The sequence below is a fragment of the Miniopterus schreibersii genome, assembly GCF_964146895.1.
Source record: "Miniopterus schreibersii genome assembly, chromosome: 17".
Lineage (NCBI taxonomy): Eukaryota > Metazoa > Chordata > Mammalia > Chiroptera > Miniopteridae > Miniopterus > Miniopterus schreibersii.
In genome coordinates this window covers 12,899,466-12,917,641 of record NC_138117.1, presented here as the reverse complement: position 1 = coordinate 12,917,641, position 18,176 = coordinate 12,899,466, and the positions used below count along the sequence as shown (strand labels likewise).

General features: G+C 40.0%; 1 protein-coding gene across 5 annotated transcripts in view; it reads left to right on the top strand.

Moving 5' to 3' along the window:
* The window catches only part of TRPS1 (transcriptional repressor GATA binding 1), a 220,077-nt gene that overhangs the window by 48,501 nt on the left and 153,400 nt on the right, over positions 1-18,176 (top strand). For all 5 annotated transcript variants that reach the window (XM_081116453.1, XM_081116451.1, XM_081116450.1 and 2 more), the window contains one exon: positions 8,260-9,392. In XM_081116453.1, the coding sequence (XP_080972579.1) occupies positions 8,260-9,392 (1,133 nt within the window). The remainder of the gene's footprint in view (positions 1-8,259; positions 9,393-18,176) is intronic.

The window sequence follows — 18,176 nt, the reverse complement described above, 5'->3', positions numbered from 1 at the left end:
TCATCTGTTAGTTTACGTAATCAGAATTGTGCATTATCTTCTGTTTCTTTTCCTTTAATTTTGGATTCACTTCTAATAATCACTAACATTTATTAAAGGTTTCATATGTGCATGTGTAGCTCTAAGCTGTTCACATGTATTAATTAACTCATCTTCATAAAAACCCTTGAAGTTGACGCAACCATTATGTCCGTTTTAAAAAACGAGGAAACAGGCATAGAGGAATTAAAAAAGTAACCTGCCCAAGATCACAGTGTTGTGTAAGTGGGGTAAGTGGGATGTTAAGCCAGGGCAGATAGTCTACAGAACCCTGTCTTTACAACAGCTCTGATATATCGCCTTCCCAAATATAAGACTGAGTTTATTGCAACTAGAATAGCAGTGGAACACAGGCCAACTGAATGTAAGGGAGGAGATGTGACCTGCCCCGCCAGGGCTGCGATGTATACAGTTGGTGAATCACATTGAATTTGGGGACATAAGTGATTTCTTTGAGATTATCTTACCTGTGTAGTGTAATGCTGCCTTATTGGAACTTGCTAGGCTTATCTTTGAAATCACCGAAGAGAATATTAATTTTTCTGATTTGCCTTTTCTCACTGGTACTTCTGCTACAGAAACTAGTTACGATTGAGTGAGCAAGAACCAAGTTTTGACTTAAGGGTGATGCCATGTCTTATTCCCAAATTCAGGAACATTTCCTCCGTGCCTTTGATTTAGCTTATACTCCTCTGATCTGGAGAACTTCGAGTTAGGAATTTATGATTTAACATGTGGCCTGAGAGTTGTATTGTCTTCTGGTCACTAGGCACAATCTAGGTTGGTTTGTCCATGGAGATTAAATGCTGAGGCGATGCGCCCAGCGCTCATGAGTGGTTTCCGAGGCCGTGTAATGGAAATGCACTTTTGCTTAGGAGCGAGTATTTCCCTGGCCTCCGTGGGAGGGAAGCGTGGGCCACAGCAAGGAGCCTGAGGATGCAGAAAGAGCAGCCTCGCCCAGCCGCGGTTCTCCCTGGACACCTAGGTGACCTGTTCACGTAGGATTAAAGAACATCCCCATGCTTGTAGGGTTAAAGAACATCCCCATGCTTGTCGGGTTAAAGAACATCCCCATGCTTATAGGGTTAAAGATCATCCCCATGCTTGTCGGGTTAAAGATCATCCCCATGCTTGTAGGGTTAAAGATCATCCCCATGCTTGTAGGGTTAAAGAACATCCCCATGCTTATAGGGTTAAAGATCATCCCCATGCTTGTAGGGTTAAAGAACATCCCCATGCTTGTAGGGTTAAAGATCATCCCCATGCTTGTCGGGTTAAAGATCATCCCCATGCTTGTAGGGTTAAAGATCATCCCCATGCTTGTAGGGTTAAAGATCATCCCCATTCTTCCGTGGGTCCAGTATGCATTGGGAATTTTATAATAAACATTGGTGTGTTCCAGCACCTGTGTCCCACCTAATGGGGAGCTGCACCTTAACATTCCTCTGACTCCTCCGCGTCCACATGTGTAAAACTAAAGTTGCTCTTTCCTTCCCTAAAACAACTTTTCTTTGACCATCGTTTGTTCTCGGCTCCCATTTTCAAGTCGGTTTTGCTGGAAATGTCCCTTGCCCTGGATTTCTTTCTGCTGAGTCTCTCCCCAAACAGTTGATTGGTTCGTCTCGATCTCCCCATTTGTTCTTTAACTGCCGCTGCCCTTCAGGTTTACTCAGCAAACCCTTAGTGGGTTCTGACTGGCTTGCTTTTTCCTCCTGTTCTCTGCTGTTCCCTTTTCACTTCTCTCCTGTTCTTTTTCCCTCTCCTTCTCTCTCCTTTCTTTTTCCCCTCTTTTCTCTTTTCCTCTCCGCCTTCCTTCCTTCAGTTTTAAAAAATTCTACTTATAGATCAGTCTTCCTGCATTTTGTAGGAAGTGTAGGTCTACTTTGTATGCAGAGCTTATCATTTTAATTAAACCTGTATAATTAAACATAGACTTTATGATAAGACATTCCTTTTCCAAATTCTCCCCCAGTCTCCCTCCACATTTCCTGAGAGCGACTTCCATTATTTCACCCTTCTTTCTGCTTTACTCCTTTTGTTTCCTGCACCTGAACTACCTTTCCATGACCACTGCCTTTGAGACTCATCTCCAACGCCAACTCATCTGTCCACAGCTGGCTTGTCGCCTCCTTCCGGAAGCCTTTGCTGACCTGTCAGTGTAGGTGAGGTCTCTTCCTCTGTGTTGCCACGGAACTTGGTACATCCCTCAACAGAATCACATATTCCACGGTTGTCATCATCCATTGACTTGGGAGCTTTCTGCAGCGACCACAGGCATCTAGAGTTTTGGACTGTGTCGCTTCCGTGTGTAGCCCTAGTGCTTGGCATAGTAGGCGTGTAAAAATGCACTCTTCCCCGGAGGAAGGATGGTCCACAGGAAACTCTGTTTTGCCCTTTAAGACACCCTTTAGAGCACACATGGAATTTTTACTTATCTCCATTGCGAGCCAGCGGTGACAGTGAGTCAGTGCATGGAAAATGCACAGCTTCCCAATCCACTTGAACTGAATTTTCTGTTTTGTTTTGCATTTCCCCACCCCCAAAAGATTGTCTTCCAAATTATTGAGACCTTAAGATTTATTGGTCTTCTATGAGTCCAAATATCAAATGACCATAAAGAATCAGTTCTGTATTACACCAGGTGAAATGAGAAACCAGGTTGGGCTTGATTGTATTACTGTAATCCAAAAAGCTGATGATAAAAATGTGCATAATTAAGAATATGCAGTTTTTTATCCTCAAGTTTGCCTCTTATGCCCTGGCCAGTGAGGCTCAGTTGGGTGAGCAGTCGTCCCGTGCACCAAAAGGTCACTGGTTCTATTTCTGGTCAGGGCACAAGCCCGGATTGCATGCTCTATCCCCAGTAGGGGGCCTGCAGGAGGCAGCCAATTGATGTTTCTCTCTCTCCCTTCTTCTCTCTCTCAAACTAATAAAAACATATTTTAAAAATTTGCCCCTTACACCAGTTTAAGTTTTGGTTCCCCCTCCAAAAAATATTTGTGGCTCTTCTAAATCCAAGTGAGAAGGGTGTTTATTCCAGTTATTCCAGTGACACAAGGAAGAGGCTGTGATGGCCTGAGACTTGGATGATTGATGTCCAATTGGACTTGTTATTGAATTTTTTAAACCCTCCATCATGGTACACCATTAAGGCATATTAAATGCTCCGGTGTTTTTTGAAGCTCAGTATTACGCAGAAACATTCCCTATGTGGGTTCGCACATTAATTCTGACTATAGTTATTTTCAGTCGAAACTGGCCCTTCCATATTTCTTCACGTTATTTGTAACTTCAGTATTTGAACAGTGATTTTTTAACACCTTAGCTTTTTATTACTAAGGTTTTACTTCTTTGACTATCAGCCCATAACCTCAAGCCCTCTTAAATAAGTACCCTCCTAATTGTCTCTGTTGCTATCAATTATGGTACTTGAAAATGAACCACATCTGAGGAAGAGTTTGTGTTTAGTTAAACAACTCTTTTTGTTCCATTGAACATAAGTACATGTGCTAAAGTGTCATTTTAAGAGTTCTGAGGCTTTAAAAAAATCTTTTCCTGTGACATATTCTTTTATATATTATTCTTACTGGTTTGTCCCATATTATTAGAAGAAAAGAAATAAATTGAGGTTAAAGACCTTGAAAAAAAGCCAGCCATTTATGTTTTTAACTTCTACACTGAAACATTTTTGTGAAAAGGCATATGCATATGAATTATAAATGAAAGCCATGGAGCATACCACACGGAAGGAATCGTTTTTAAAACCTAAAGTTAAAATAGAACAAAAAGCCATCATGTCCTCAGTGAAAAATAATTTAAAATCTTCCTTTTTTATGCCTTAAACAGGTATGTTGGGTGTTTCTATATAACTGATTCACAAGCGGTGGCTTCATAGTCATTCGTTTTTGAGCAAAAGATGGATTTTGTTCTGTTTTTCGAAGAAGGCCGTATGTGTCAGGTTGAGTCTTGTACTAATGGGGCCAAGAATTACTATGGTTTTCTTATCCCAGTAACTCAGGGGCCTTGGTGAGCTATTTCTCTCTGGGCTCACATCTCCCGTAATGAGTGCATTCATTCAACGAGAATGCATGGGGCTCCTGCTTCCTTCCAAAGATAAAGAGAATTCCCCTCCTTTAGTCTAAGGAGGAATATAAACCAAAGTGCTAGCTTAGCACACAGAACAGAACTTCCTCATTTACAGCCGAGAATACAAGGAGTGTGACAGGCTATGAGTTTATCACTGATTGACTTCACTTCCCCTCTTTTCAGTCCATTCATCCCATGGGCAGGATAAATTCAATAGATAGTTCATTTCCTTCAATACTAATTCTGTTTATGTGACTTGTACTGTAGGGTGTATTGTCTACTATGGTATTGACTAGTCACATGTGGCTCTTTAAATTTCAGTTAATTAAAACTAAATTATTAAAAAAATTATAAAACTATTTAAATTTAAAAATCAGTTCCTCAGTTGCACTGGCCCGATTTCATGCACTTAGTAGCTGTATGTGGCTAGAGGCTACCATGGACATGGTAAACTGCAGAACATTTCCATCATTTCAGAAAGTTCTGTTGGACAGCACTGACCTAGATTTCGCAGATCACTTTCAGGTACATTTACTCCCTTGACCCTCACAATTATCCTATAAAATGGCAAGGTATAGAATATTAATTATATCCATGAAGATGAGGATACCAAGGTGCCAGGCTATTAAATAATGTGTCTTTCCACAGAATTTAACTTACAGATCTTCCCTTGGGAGCAAACAAATGCAAGTAAAGATAAATGTAAATGAAGGAAGGATTTTATCTCCAAAATTTGATCTTTAAATATAAGTAATTTAAAGGGAGAGACTTGTTCTAGCTTGTTTACTATTGTAACCTGATATTTATCACAGAGAGGGCACAAGTTACACACTCAGTGGCTACTTAGCTACTGATTGGATGACTCAATAGTTGTAATGATTGGTCCCAACAGAATTTACATTTTAATAGAAATTTTAAAATGTGGATATCCATATCAAAGGGACGACTGAATTACTGAGTTACAATGAAAGTTCTGGTTAGCAGAAGAGGAAAGATTGAAATTTATAATCTTTATGCTGCTTTTGATCTCTTTTTTAGTATAGTCATAGCTAACAATCGATACTTTTTTTCCTACTCCTTGCTGTGTTCAACCATTTGAAAAGTTTGAGGTAATGCTTTGAATGTGTAGGCACTGTTTCCTGGCAGTAACGTTCAATAAACTCTTACTGCACACATTTATCTTGCATAGCTGTTCTTGCTCTACATTTGTGTTTAACCTAGAAAAGAATTGTTTTAAATTAACATTTGTGAGTCATGAAACTAAAGTGAATGTGGTCAATAGGCTTAGGTTTGGTCTCCTAAATTAATAAACTATGTTTTATTTTAGAAGGGCATTTAAATGATATAAATCAGTTCTATTTCACCATAGCCTGAGGGTACATCTCTTAGAGAGAAAGTATAAAAATGGCCACAAAATAGCCTTTAGATCTTTTTTTTTTTTTTTAAAGAGAAAAGGAATAGAACACTGAATAATTATATTTTCCAAAGTTGGCTTTATATAATAGGTAAAGTATGTAATTCTAATATTACATTAGCTTTTAATAATATACTAATATGAAGAAGGCAAATCAGTGACCTATAGAAGTGTCAGTATTGTTGTTCTTGCCATCAAATGAGATCCTTGTGGTTTTGTTTGTTTGCTTGGGTGGTTTTGAAAGAACAGTCAGTAGTATGAAGGCACTCTTCAGCATAAAATATATAACCATTAAAAGCATCCTAAATAATGGAGTTGGCTGATTTTCCCTGGGTAAAAAGCACAACTTTTAGACACATAGACCACCGGAATGCCTTACTGGCAGCATGTTTTGTTTGTTTTTAAATGGCCTTTTTTTATGGACTCTTTACCTGATGGTCTTTCTTAGCCTGGATTTTCAGATTCTTGAAGTTGTTTGCCCAATAAATACCTCTAAGGATGTTGCAATTCTTAGTAATAATTTAAATTTCACTTAAAAATCATTTATTTGGCATTTCTTAAGACTCTGTGTGCTATCTGTTCATCCTTTCTGTGTGGACATGGAACAGGAGGCTTGAAAATTGCAAAATCAAAGAAATAGTGATGATGTGTCATGGCTTCTCAGGAATCCCTCTTCTGCAAGCAGAAGTTAAAAACATTTCATATTAGGAAGCTTGGCCATTCTGATGCAATACGTTAGCTAAAATGAGCAAATTCCCCATCTAGCGTTTGCCCCTGGCTTTCTGTGCTTACATTAGAGAAGAATGGGATATTTCTGAATTTTCCCCTTTTGATTCAAGTTGGAGTCTGGAAGCAAGGTACCCGAGTTGATGACATCTCATTTAAATCTTTTGGTTTTGAAAACGAGTTTTCTCCTCCCCTCCAGTGAGTTGGGAAGTCGATGGAGGAATTTCGCAATAGAGCACGCATCCCTTTTTGGTGCAAACTTCAGCTGCTCTGTCCACTGAAGTGCTAGGTTAGAGCGATGAGTGGACGGTAGCCTCATGTGGCCTGGCGCTGACGTGTCTCACACCGCAGATTGTCAGGTGCTGCCTGGAAGGGTGCCCTGTTCTTCCCCTTCTGGTTACGAGATGCTCTGCTGTTGACAGACTGAAATCGGTGTGCTTGCCTTGGTGGATGCAGACAGTTGTCAACAGCAACACATCATCGTCCTTCGTTTGAAGGCTGTGAGAGAGCTTCGTAAACTATTGTCTTGATGTAGAGTGAATGTTGAGTGGTTTGTGTTCATGCACATTTCCTACAACTGTAATATTGGAAATAAATTTAGAGGCTGCCCCAGTTGACTTAACCTACTGTTCAGAGAGGGTAAGTCATTTGATCGATGTCACAGTGCTAAGTGCAAGAATGGACTTCAGTCTTAGTCCTGTGCAGTAGAGGTGCAAAGTCTCTCTTCATGTGCTAAAGGAATACGGTTTGCATATTAAATAGAACCTTTTAAGTAATTTGAGATGCTCGAGACTCTTCTCATGGAATGATTTGGATATGAGCAGTGATCACACATGTCATTTTTGAGCAGCTGTTGAAGGCAGAATATGATTATGCCACGTGTTTAATCTATGGCATCTGGTACTGGAAAAATTCAAAAATTCTCTGATAGTTGGTAGAAAAAATTTTTCCCCTCCTTGGAGCATTTCAATTGAAAGACTCTTATTTTAAACCAGGAGTTTTGGCTGCTCAGGAGTGGCACTTAGTAAGCTGCCCATAGAGGTGCACACCGACTGAGGTGACTCACAAATGTTAAAACAATTCTTTTCTAGGTTAAGGATTTTATATAAAGTGCCCTTGAAGACCTTTGCTGCCTTGATACTATACAATTTTATAGTTTCTGGTAGGATGCAGAGCTGTGGTGATTTTTATGGTAGAATTATTGTATTTTGGTCTTTTAACATCCCCACAACTCACTCTAGGGAGGAGCTGGACCCTTTGGGATGAGTCAGAACCTTAATCTAATGTGGCCCAGTTACAGGTTCTTTTCATTTCTCCTATGTTGGGTAACATTTTAATCCTTTATATTGGTCCTTCTGCACTAAGACTTCAAGCCCACTGCATCCATTTCATTTTTAGCCTTCTAGAGCATGCTCAGGCTTTAACTATAAGCCATTTTGTGTGGTCTTGTCAGAGTCATTGTTTTACCCCCAAAATAAACTTCATCTTGGCCTGCAGTCTCATTGCTGTAGAAACTGAACAGAGGGTTTCCTTGGAGAACCCTGCATTGAGTAATCTCTGAGCAACTGCCTCTGATTTTGACAGCAACACTTAGTTTTGTCAGAAGAAATCCCACATGGTTCGGATGCTTCTGCACATAGTGGATTTGAAGGAGGCAGTAACAAAATCTTCTTTGTTGAAAATTGTTTTCTTAGCTTTTTTTTCTAAAAAAGTGTATATTATTAAATCCTTTGAATTAGTTGTAGTCCTTTTATTACTTACCTTCTTGTGATACTTTGGCCCAAAATGCTTAGCATAATGATCCTCTCCTAGGGTAGCTATTGAATAATGAAGAGTGACTTCATTTGGCTCTAATTATTCAAGTGATTTCCTAATAAGCAGAAGTACTGTTGTATTTTTTTATGTGGAATACTTGCCAGTGTCCCCTCCTCCCTCCTACAGAGAGCGTTGGATTAATGATGCCTTTCAAGTAACATCCACCTCTTCTCTACCAGGTCACTTCAGGTGGAACATTCATTGGCATTGGACGGAAAACACCAGATTGCCAAGGAAACACCAAGTACTTCCGCTGTAAATTCTGCAATTTCACTTACATGGGCAACTCATCAACTGAACTAGAACAACATTTTCTTCAGACTCACCCGAACAAAATAAAAGCTCCTCTCCCTTCCTCCGAAGGTGCAAAACCTTCAGAGAAAAACTCTAACAAATCCATCCCTGCACTTCGATCCAGCGATTCTGGAGACCTGGGAAAGTGGCAGGACAAGATCACAGTCAAGGCGGGCGATGACACTCCTATTGGCTACTCAGTGCCCATCAAGCCCCTTGATTCCTCGAGACAGAATGGTACAGAGGCCACCAGTTACTACTGGTGTAAATTTTGTAGTTTCAGCTGCGAGTCTTCCAGCTCACTGAAACTGCTCGAACATTACAGCAAGCAGCACGGAGGAGCGCAGTCAGGAGGCCTTAATCCAGAACTGAACGATAAGCTTTCCAGGGGCTCTGTCATTAATCAGAATGATCTAGCCAAAGGTGCAGAAGGGGAGCCAATGACCAAGGCAGAGAAGGGCTCCAGTGGGACTAAAAAGAAGGACTTCTCCAGCAAGGGAGCAGAAGATAACGTGGTAACAAGCTACAATTGTCAGTTCTGCGACTTTAGATATTCCAAGAGCCATGGCCCCGATGTCATCGTCGTGGGGCCCCTCCTCCGTCATTATCAGCAGCTCCATAACATTCATAAGTGTACCATTAAGCACTGTCCATTCTGTCCCCGAGGCCTCTGCAGCCCAGAAAAGCACCTTGGAGAAATTACTTACCCGTTCGCCTGTAGAAAAAGTAATTGCTCCCACTGTGCGCTCTTGCTTTTGCACTTGTCCCCTGGGGCGGCCGGCAGCTCGAGAGTCAAGCACCAGTGCCACCAGTGCTCGTTCGCCACCCCCGACGTGGACGTGCTGCTCTTCCATTACGAGAGTGCGCACGAGGCCCAGGCCTCGGACGTCAAACAGGAGGCCAACCACCTGCAGGGCCCGGCGGACGGGCAGGCGGCTGCCAAGGAGAGCAAGGAACACTCGTGTACCAAATGCGACTTCATCACCCAGGTGGAAGAGGAGATTTCCCGACACTACAGGTAGGCCGCGGGCTGGGGAGGGGACAGCCAGAAAGGGGCAGCGAGAATCCAGCGGGCCCACCCCAAAATGGTTGGGGATGATTGTGGGCACCTGGGGAAGTTACAGGACCAGATCACGTAACAGCTCATTCATAAAACTGCAGGTTACATTTTTATAGAGGCGATAGCCATGGATTCTAATGGAATCACTTGTTTCAGACCATTCATTCTGTTCCCTACCTGTTTTGTGCCACTTACTGAGTGCCTTTTAAAATCCGCAGCGATGCTGATAACGGCACGAGTTTACTAACTGACCACAACTCATTTATTTGTCCTTGTTTATGAAGGCTCCTAATTCCCTGATTTTGATGGAGCTACTCCCAAACAAAAGCTTCCACTGTGATTTGTTCTGCTCTTTATTTCAACTAGTAGATGGTCTGTGTGAGAACATGTTGCTCACTTTTCTTTAAAAATGAGATTGGACATTCTGTGCGCTTTAACAAATGGAGCAACAACCTTGTTCTGCATACAGACAGTGATCTGAAGGCGAGAATTCTGTACCATGTGGGGTTTGGATTACAGTTCTCTTGCTCCTCTGAGCAGGTGAGGCTGCTTAAGTTATTTCAGATTTGTAGCCAGATAGAGTATGCCCGTGTTTCTTTCTGTCCCTCTGTTCGTCTTGTGAACGTTCATTTGCCCAGTTAATGGTTATATTTTCTAGAGACGAGTTTAGGATGGGTATCTTTATTTCACTTATGTTGTGATTCCTTAACTAATTAATTCCAAAAATATACACTATGCCAGGGGCTGATAAAGGAGAAAACAAGACAGACATAGTCAGTGCCCTCATGGAACTTACAGTTTAGGACGAGAGCTTAACAGGTCATCAGAGTGATGAGTGTCATAAAAGTTGAAGGAGAGGACACTGGGTTTGACTTTAATGGCCACATGGCCCAATATGCTAGATTAGGAAATGCCTCCCTGAGGAAGGAGCATTTAAACTGAGGCTTGGTTATAAGTAGGAATTAGCTGAGCAAAATCCTGGTAGTACAGTGTGTTCAGATACGACTTAGCGCTTATTGGATGCCTTTTTGTTATTACGCCTGTAAGCATCAAAGTAAAGAGCTTTGTTGACAATTTCTAAGTGCTTTTCCATATGTAGACTCGATGTCTCCTAATTTACTAATCTTCACATCTCAAGATTTTAAACATTTCCTCCCATTCTTTTTAAAAGTCGCGGGTTCATGCTAGTGTGTGTATGTTTTCTCGGTCACCAGTAGCGAAGCAGGTGAAGTCCAACAACAGTAGGCTAATAATGTTAGATGTTAATTTGAAGGGCATCCTAATGTTCACAGTGAATCTAAATGTTCAGAAAACACTTCCTTAAGATTTGCACTGTTTAATTTATAAGGTCAGCCATAGGAAAGACACAGCCCTGCACTCAAATATGTTCACACTTGCAGTGTCTCTGCCTCCTCTGATGTCAGCTGCATGTTAATTTGTTTCTGAGACTAGCAGACATTAGCTTTCTTCCCAGCTTTCCTAGTGTGCGTATTGTGCCTGCGCATTTGTTAGGCGATGTAAAAATTAGCTAATCCATTCTCGTTTTGAAGGAGGAGGCTTTCTTCAGTCCTGAGGAAATCAGCCACACACACACATGTGCACACACACGTGCACACACACACACACGTGCACACACACATCACGGTACATCTAGATACCAGATCACTGGATGAGTGGTTTTTCTCGAGGAAGCTGAGGCCATGTCTTGAAGACCTGTCTGAAAAAAATAGTTTCTATATGCCTTGGTAAAACAAAAGTATGAATAAAAATATTACTGAATAATCTCAAAGCTTACTTAATATTTATTAAGGAAAGTAAGCTCCCAAGGGAAGGCCACTAGTCTTGTCTTGTCTGCTGCTGTGTCTACATGATTTCTCACTGTGCCAGGATGCTAAATAGGTGCTCAGTGAATATCTTTAAGTAAATGAAGTCCCTGTGAGAATCTGACTTCACCCTAGTTTGAATAAGCTGGGAGCTCTGTGGTAAGTTACAGTTTAATCTTTGGTAAGTTACAGTTTAATCTTATATGGGCTTGGAATCCTTCTGAGGACCTAGACTCTACACAGGCTGACATTTGTCTGTCAGCCTCTCAGTATTTTATTAGATAAAAACAGTATTGAACAGTACTTGTCCTTAGGGCGTTAAAATTATCTTGCACTTATTCTTAAAACCTGATGGAGCTTGTGTGATCCTAGAGCCTTTAACTTGCCAAGTACTTTGTCTGTAATCTTTTTACGAATTCTTGTAGAAATATTTGAAATTTAGACAATTGCAGTTTCAGGAGTCCCAGCCAGTGGAGGCTGCAGGGATGTGAAATGGCCACATGGATGTTGAAAATTTGACCTGCTATCAAAGCGTTTTCCCCAGATGCCACATTTTGAAGATAGTATAAAGGGACAGGTTTACCATATCACAGTAATATCTTTATAGTTAAATTTATGTTTATTCATATTATTTATGTTGTGAAACTTCTACTATAATTCTCTTTTACTTGGAATAGTCTAGGCTTTTGAGTGTTTTATATACAAGACTTACAGTGTAGTAAAAAGGCAGTAGAATCTGAGAACTGTACAATATGTGAAATCATGTAGCTGTAAAATAACTACAGCTGAGAAGCAGGAGAGTTGATTTAGAGCTGTGAGTGGGAAAACCTCGGTGTGGATTGTATGGGCATTTTCCCAAAGAACCAGGTTTAACCTGGGTTGAACTGCGGACATTACCCAGTCAGTAACTGGAGCTTGGTCAGTTTTCTTAGTGTTTCGTATTTATTTAGGATACCCCAGCTCACATCGGGCCTCAGTTATTGTATTCTACTCATGAGTTTGTATCTCACACTCTATTTCTTTTAGTGTTTAATTAATCAGTGTACCCATTCTCTAATGGCTACCATTCTCCTCACCAAAATTCCCAGTGTTATAACTAATGTTTCTGGAGTAAGCAAGAGGACTATCTCCTTACCCAACAACTGTACTAGAGAAAACATACTTTCCAATGCCTCCCTAGGCTTCCATGAAGTAAGGAAAATCTCTGATGTTTTTCTCTTCTCCGTTCACCAAGAGTGAACTCAACCCAGACTGGAGAGATTGACGCAAACACGGAATGTGAGGTCGCACTGAGGGCAGATGACAGTATTGATGCTGCTGTTATCAGGAGTCTAACCCTGGAGTCTCTGGCAGACAGATTTGCAGAATCTGAATTGTACTTTAAGCTGACACCATAAAGTGATTCCATATCGTGCCTTCCTTTGACTCCTGTCAGAAGTAAGCAAAAATTTGTAAGAGTGTAATGGAATTTTCACCTCCATGATATCCATGGCCTAAGATAAACCATGTATGAGCTCACTATTGTAAAAATGCTCCATATGGACAGGCATATAAACCACTATATCTGCAATCAGTAGAAAATGCAAATAATAGCTTTAGATACCCAGCAACTTCAGATACAACTATTTTCAATTATAAAATAGTAATTAATACATGTTTAAAGATGTTTAAACATGTTGAAAGTTAGACTTATGAATTGATCAAGCTATGAGACTATAAATGAATATTCAGAAAGAAGCAACTAATATTTTTGAATTGAAAATATAATTATTGAAACTTAAAACACATGGATAGGTTAAATAACAGATTAGCAAACAATTGAGAGCAAATTAATTAATCAGAAGTTAAATCTGAAGACATTAGCCAGAATATGTAAGAGAGGGGAAGGGATGGAAAGTATCAAATGAAGTTCTAACATGCATTTTATTAGAGTCCCAGAAAAAAAAGTAAATAGTGAATGGAAGATAGGCAATCAATATTTTTGAGGAGATAATGGCAGAAAATATTCTAGAACTGATAAAAGATATAAATACACAGATACACAAAAGCATAGCTTATACTAAGCAAAATGCAGTTGACCCAAAAACAACTGTGTGGGTTCACTTATACACAGATTTTATTTAATTTATCACAGTTCACTTGACCCATGCAGTTCAAACCTGCAGTGTTCAAGGGTCATTCTACAGTGTCAGTAATCCCAAGTGCCACACGTGTAGACCTTTATGACAACGAAATATATGCTACAGGAATGAAGAACTTCATTAGATGTCACATCTACTGAACTAAATTGCATCACCTCCGTTTGCTCCTTTCCTGTGACAATTTATCTATCAGTGTCTGATTCCATAATTACAAAAAAATAACTTTCAACGCCTGATTGATTGGTATTTATGATATATTCAATTACTTTGTTATCCATTTAACCACTGAAGAAGAAAAGCTGTGGTTAAGACTATTGAAAGTGAAATACAATTATTTGGTAAAGGAGAGCTGTTCAAGTGATGGCATAAATCTCTGGAAGTTAACATTTAATGGAGAAAAAGAAAGCATTGCTCAGAGCCGACCTCACATGTACTGTGAGCTGGTTTACTATGAAAACAGAAATAAAGAAATAGAGTGGAGCAAAAGAGTGGCCTCTTTTAGCCGACTTTTTAAATAGAATCTAAAAAACCTTAGTTCGTTATGAATTATAAAAATACTTTTAATCTCTGCTAATGAATGAAATGCTACCACCAGGATAAAAGGCCACTGTGCATTGAAATGTGAATGGAGCTGAAATAAATGCTTTTTACAGCACATGAAAATTCTGTCCAGTAGAATAACGAATAAAACATCTCTTCTCACAGAAATTTTGTCACTTGAATTAAGTACAATTTGGCTTTTTTTGGGGCAGCTTGATGTAGTTTCCTCTGGATGCAAAGAATGACTTAGCTCTTTTATCAAAGTTTCTTTGATTCATGTTCTCACTGTCTAAAATATTGTATGGGACATACTGAGATTTTATATAAGTATATTCCAAATATTGCATGGAACATGCTTACACTAAAATATTTTTGTTATTAGCTGAAATTCAAATTTAACTGGGTATCCTGTTTTATCTGGCAACCCTACTCTAGGGAGACCTGTAAAATGACATCTTTTTTTCTTGGGTAGTGGAAAGTGTTTGCTGTTGAATTGGCAGGAGAGTATAGAATTTAAATTAATGCAGAGCATTTATTTGTAGTGTCTTTTAAATTAGTTTGGCTTAATATAACCAGAAGTTCAAGGAGTTTGTAAATAATAAAGAGCTTATTCAGAGGACCACTCAAAATATACCATCTGCAAAACATCTACTCACCACTCAGTTTTCTTTGCCACTTTATGGCTCTACATATTAAATCCAGCATCCTGAGCTCCTCCAGAGTCGTGGTGGTTTGTGGGGTTCAGAGCGAGTCACCTCAAAATACGCTTCTGTGGTATGTGGATTGTTTTGAGCTAAGGGCAACTTTAGCTGCAGGCTTAGGAGAAACTTCTGTCCCTCCCTTGACTACCTGGAAGAACTTGAAATAGGGCCCGTGCCCAGAATGGGAGTACCTCTTTGAGCTGTTTGTAGGGCAGGACAAACTTCACTTTATTAATAATCTGCTCTTCTTAACATTCTGCAGTGACCCTTTGAAGCCCCCAAGTCACCTTACCTCCCCCCTAGCTCAGAATGTCTTAGCACCCATGTTTTCTCTTTGTCTCTGAACTTCTCATACACGTGGGGTTTTTGACTTGCTCATGTATGCAGGGTTCCCGTACATATGTATGCATTAAATTTGGTTATTTTCTCTTATGTCTGTTTTATTATTAGAACAGCCAGAAGAACCTTGGGGGTAGAGAAAAGTTTCTCCTCCCCCACAGGTCTTACTTCTTTGGTTATTAATCAGATATGAACTGACTGACTAAGATGTTCTGGGTGGGGTTGGGTGTGAGCTTTGGTCTTGATCTTAAGGCCATGATAATATAACTGCAAAGTAAGATATACACAGGATTTTAATAGAAGGCAATGTGGGCAAAAGTTCCCAGAGGAAGACAGTTTCAGAGGAGCCCAGAAGATTGCTAGGTTAGTTGCTCTTGGGCTGAGTCATTTGGGAAGCCTGTGGCTGAGAAGGTGGTTAACGTGGGTTTTGAGAAACAGGGAGAATTCCCGGAGCCTTTCCGAGGTTTTCATATGAATGCTAATAAAATGAAATGCATTTAATAGGTTAGAAGAGAGTCCAAACTAATAAAGTCTCACAATGACTAAACTTTTATTCTTGAGTAATGTTTCTTAGACTAGGTATCAGAATCACCTATTTTTATTCTTTGGGGACATGGCATTATGTTGAAAGTCTTCTCAGGTGTTACTGAGGGATGGACACAGGTCCTAGAATATGCCCGAATCGTAATTAATTTCTGAGTAAGATAGTTACATTGCATCACATGCAAGCAGCATATGTGAAAGAGTAGCCGTGGACAATAGTTAAGATACTGTGCCATCCCCACCATGTTATTTTATGTGAATTGACTTGTCTGTGCTTCAGGTTCTTGTCCTGTGAAGTTGGGACAGAAATATGTACTTAGTGCCATTGTTGTGGGTTAATACATACAAATGACCTGGCACTAAAGAATATTGAAAGATGACCCCCAAACAATGAAATAAAAAAGTGAATTACTGTTTTCGGATTATGCTTGACACTGTCGTGTTTGCAGTTTTAACTTATAAAGCTGTTAGTGTTGACTCTCAGAGGTGGGTAATATTGAATGTGCTTTGAGGGAAAACAATGTTGCCCATCATAAAGAATTCATTTGGGAATGTTCAAGTGCTAGGTATATATACTGGGAGTTCATTCCATACTAACTAATACCCATCTTGAAGTTATTTCTGACCATGGCTTCATGATCCTTGCTACTTAAGATGTAGTCTGGGACCAGCGGCATCAGCATCGGCTGGGAGCTTGTAAGAAATACAGAATATTGGGTCCCACCCCAGGCTTCCGGAATCAGAATCTGAATTTTAGCAAGATTCCCAGGTGATTCCTATGCATGCTAGAATTTGAGAAGTGTTGCTCTAGATGTTAGCATAGGTTATTGAAAAGTTTATATTGCTCCAAGCTTTTAAAGTAATGTTGTCTTTTATATATTGTTTCTGCCATTTATTTAAGACTGATATTCTAGGTAGAAAGAAGTCCTTCAGGTCTGCAGAGTACTAAGTTGCGACTTGCCTTTTCTGCTTCATCTACTGGTGCTTAAAGGACTGAACGATTGAGCAGCTTAGCAGTTTACTGCTTTAATTGTGAAGGTTTACTCTTTTCATTAATAGTAGTCATACCCAGATTCTTAATATTCTGAATATGAAAGATGGTAAGCATTTCCTGTCTTTAAAGTCATTGGTTTTGGGGGATGTCTTATGAGTGTGGTCATTGAGTTGTCTACAGAGGTAGATACGGGCCCCTGCATTGGTGTCACCTGAGGACCTTGTTAGAAATTCAGATTCTCTGGTTATGCCCAGGAGATTCTGATTCAGTAGGGCAGCCTAGAGGCCTTGGAACATAGCCTGTTTTGCAGATTGTTGCTGTAGGTCAGCCTCTTTTCTATCAGTTAAAAGACCTTTACCATCCCCTCGTGTTTTCATTTTTCATTCTTCATGTTTCATGTCTTGGTTTTCCATATTGTCAGTGATTTTATTTATTTTTGTGTAAAGTTAAAAATTGAGGCAGCAGAGGCTGTAGAAAAATAGAACATTGATCTGGGAGGTAGAAGGCCTGTATTATTGACTTGATGTAAACTCAATGGGCAAGTCAGAGTTTCTCCATTTTACTGTCTGTAAAATGGGCTTTTATACTTCAGCGGAATGTGATTGCTTTGACCTCTTCGAAAGAAAAGGTGTGTGAGTTGAGCTGGTTATTACTACCTTACTTTAATATCCTTCCTGTTGAAAACATGTTTTCCTTTTCAACCTAAAACCTGGTTCTTACTGAAAACGTATCTCTGTAATTTTCGTTTCCTTTGTGCTTTATACCCAATCCCCCCCATTCTCTGCATGCTGACAGTTCTCCAGCATCTGTATCGTGGCAGGTTTGCCTGGGTCAGTTGGATCAAGAGCTCCTCTGTGGGATAGATCAGAGCAGCTCTTGTTGAGACCTGTCAGGAGTCAGGGTGTCCTTCATTGGGACAGGAACTTAAAACTAGAAAACCTAGAAGCCCCAGACACTGTGTCTCAGAGTGTGATACTTTGAGATGAATGCTTTGTCTGGGCAGGGGCCCAGGGCCTTGCATATTTAGGAGGAAGTACCAGTCGAATGATGGGTAAGGGTTGGATGCATTTATTTTTTATTATTTCGTGAAGGGATGGGATGGCTCAGGATCTTTCTAGATTGCACCATAACTAAGTATCAAAGGCACATAATATTAAGTATTAGATATATTACTAGATAGAATGGCTCTAAACCACCCTAATGAACACACTCAGAAGGCATCCCTGCCTCCCAGACTTTAATAAAACAGGTAATGCCCTTTCTATCTTTGTTATTTAGAACCGTGAGATGCTTGGGGTGACTTCTGTTAATGAAAAGAGAGTAACTCTTTTGACAATTAAGCAGTAAACTGCTGAACTGCTCAGGCTTTCAGGCCCGGGACTCCCTGTCTTTTATTCAACACTATGTACCCAGTACCTGACAAAGTAATATTGTGAGGATTAACTACAGTTACATATATGACTACATATTTTGCAGTGGCTCTAAGTAATAGCTCTTAAAACTTACTTTGCCACTTTACTTTAAGTTGGTAACTCCTAACATCATATCCGTGGAGTGGCAGGTGTTGCGCGTGTTCTTTAGAGAGCCATCCATGAAGGCTTCCAGGAGAGTGTGCCTCCTTCCAAATCGCTGTGTACCTTTCCTGTATGCTTTTTAGAAGA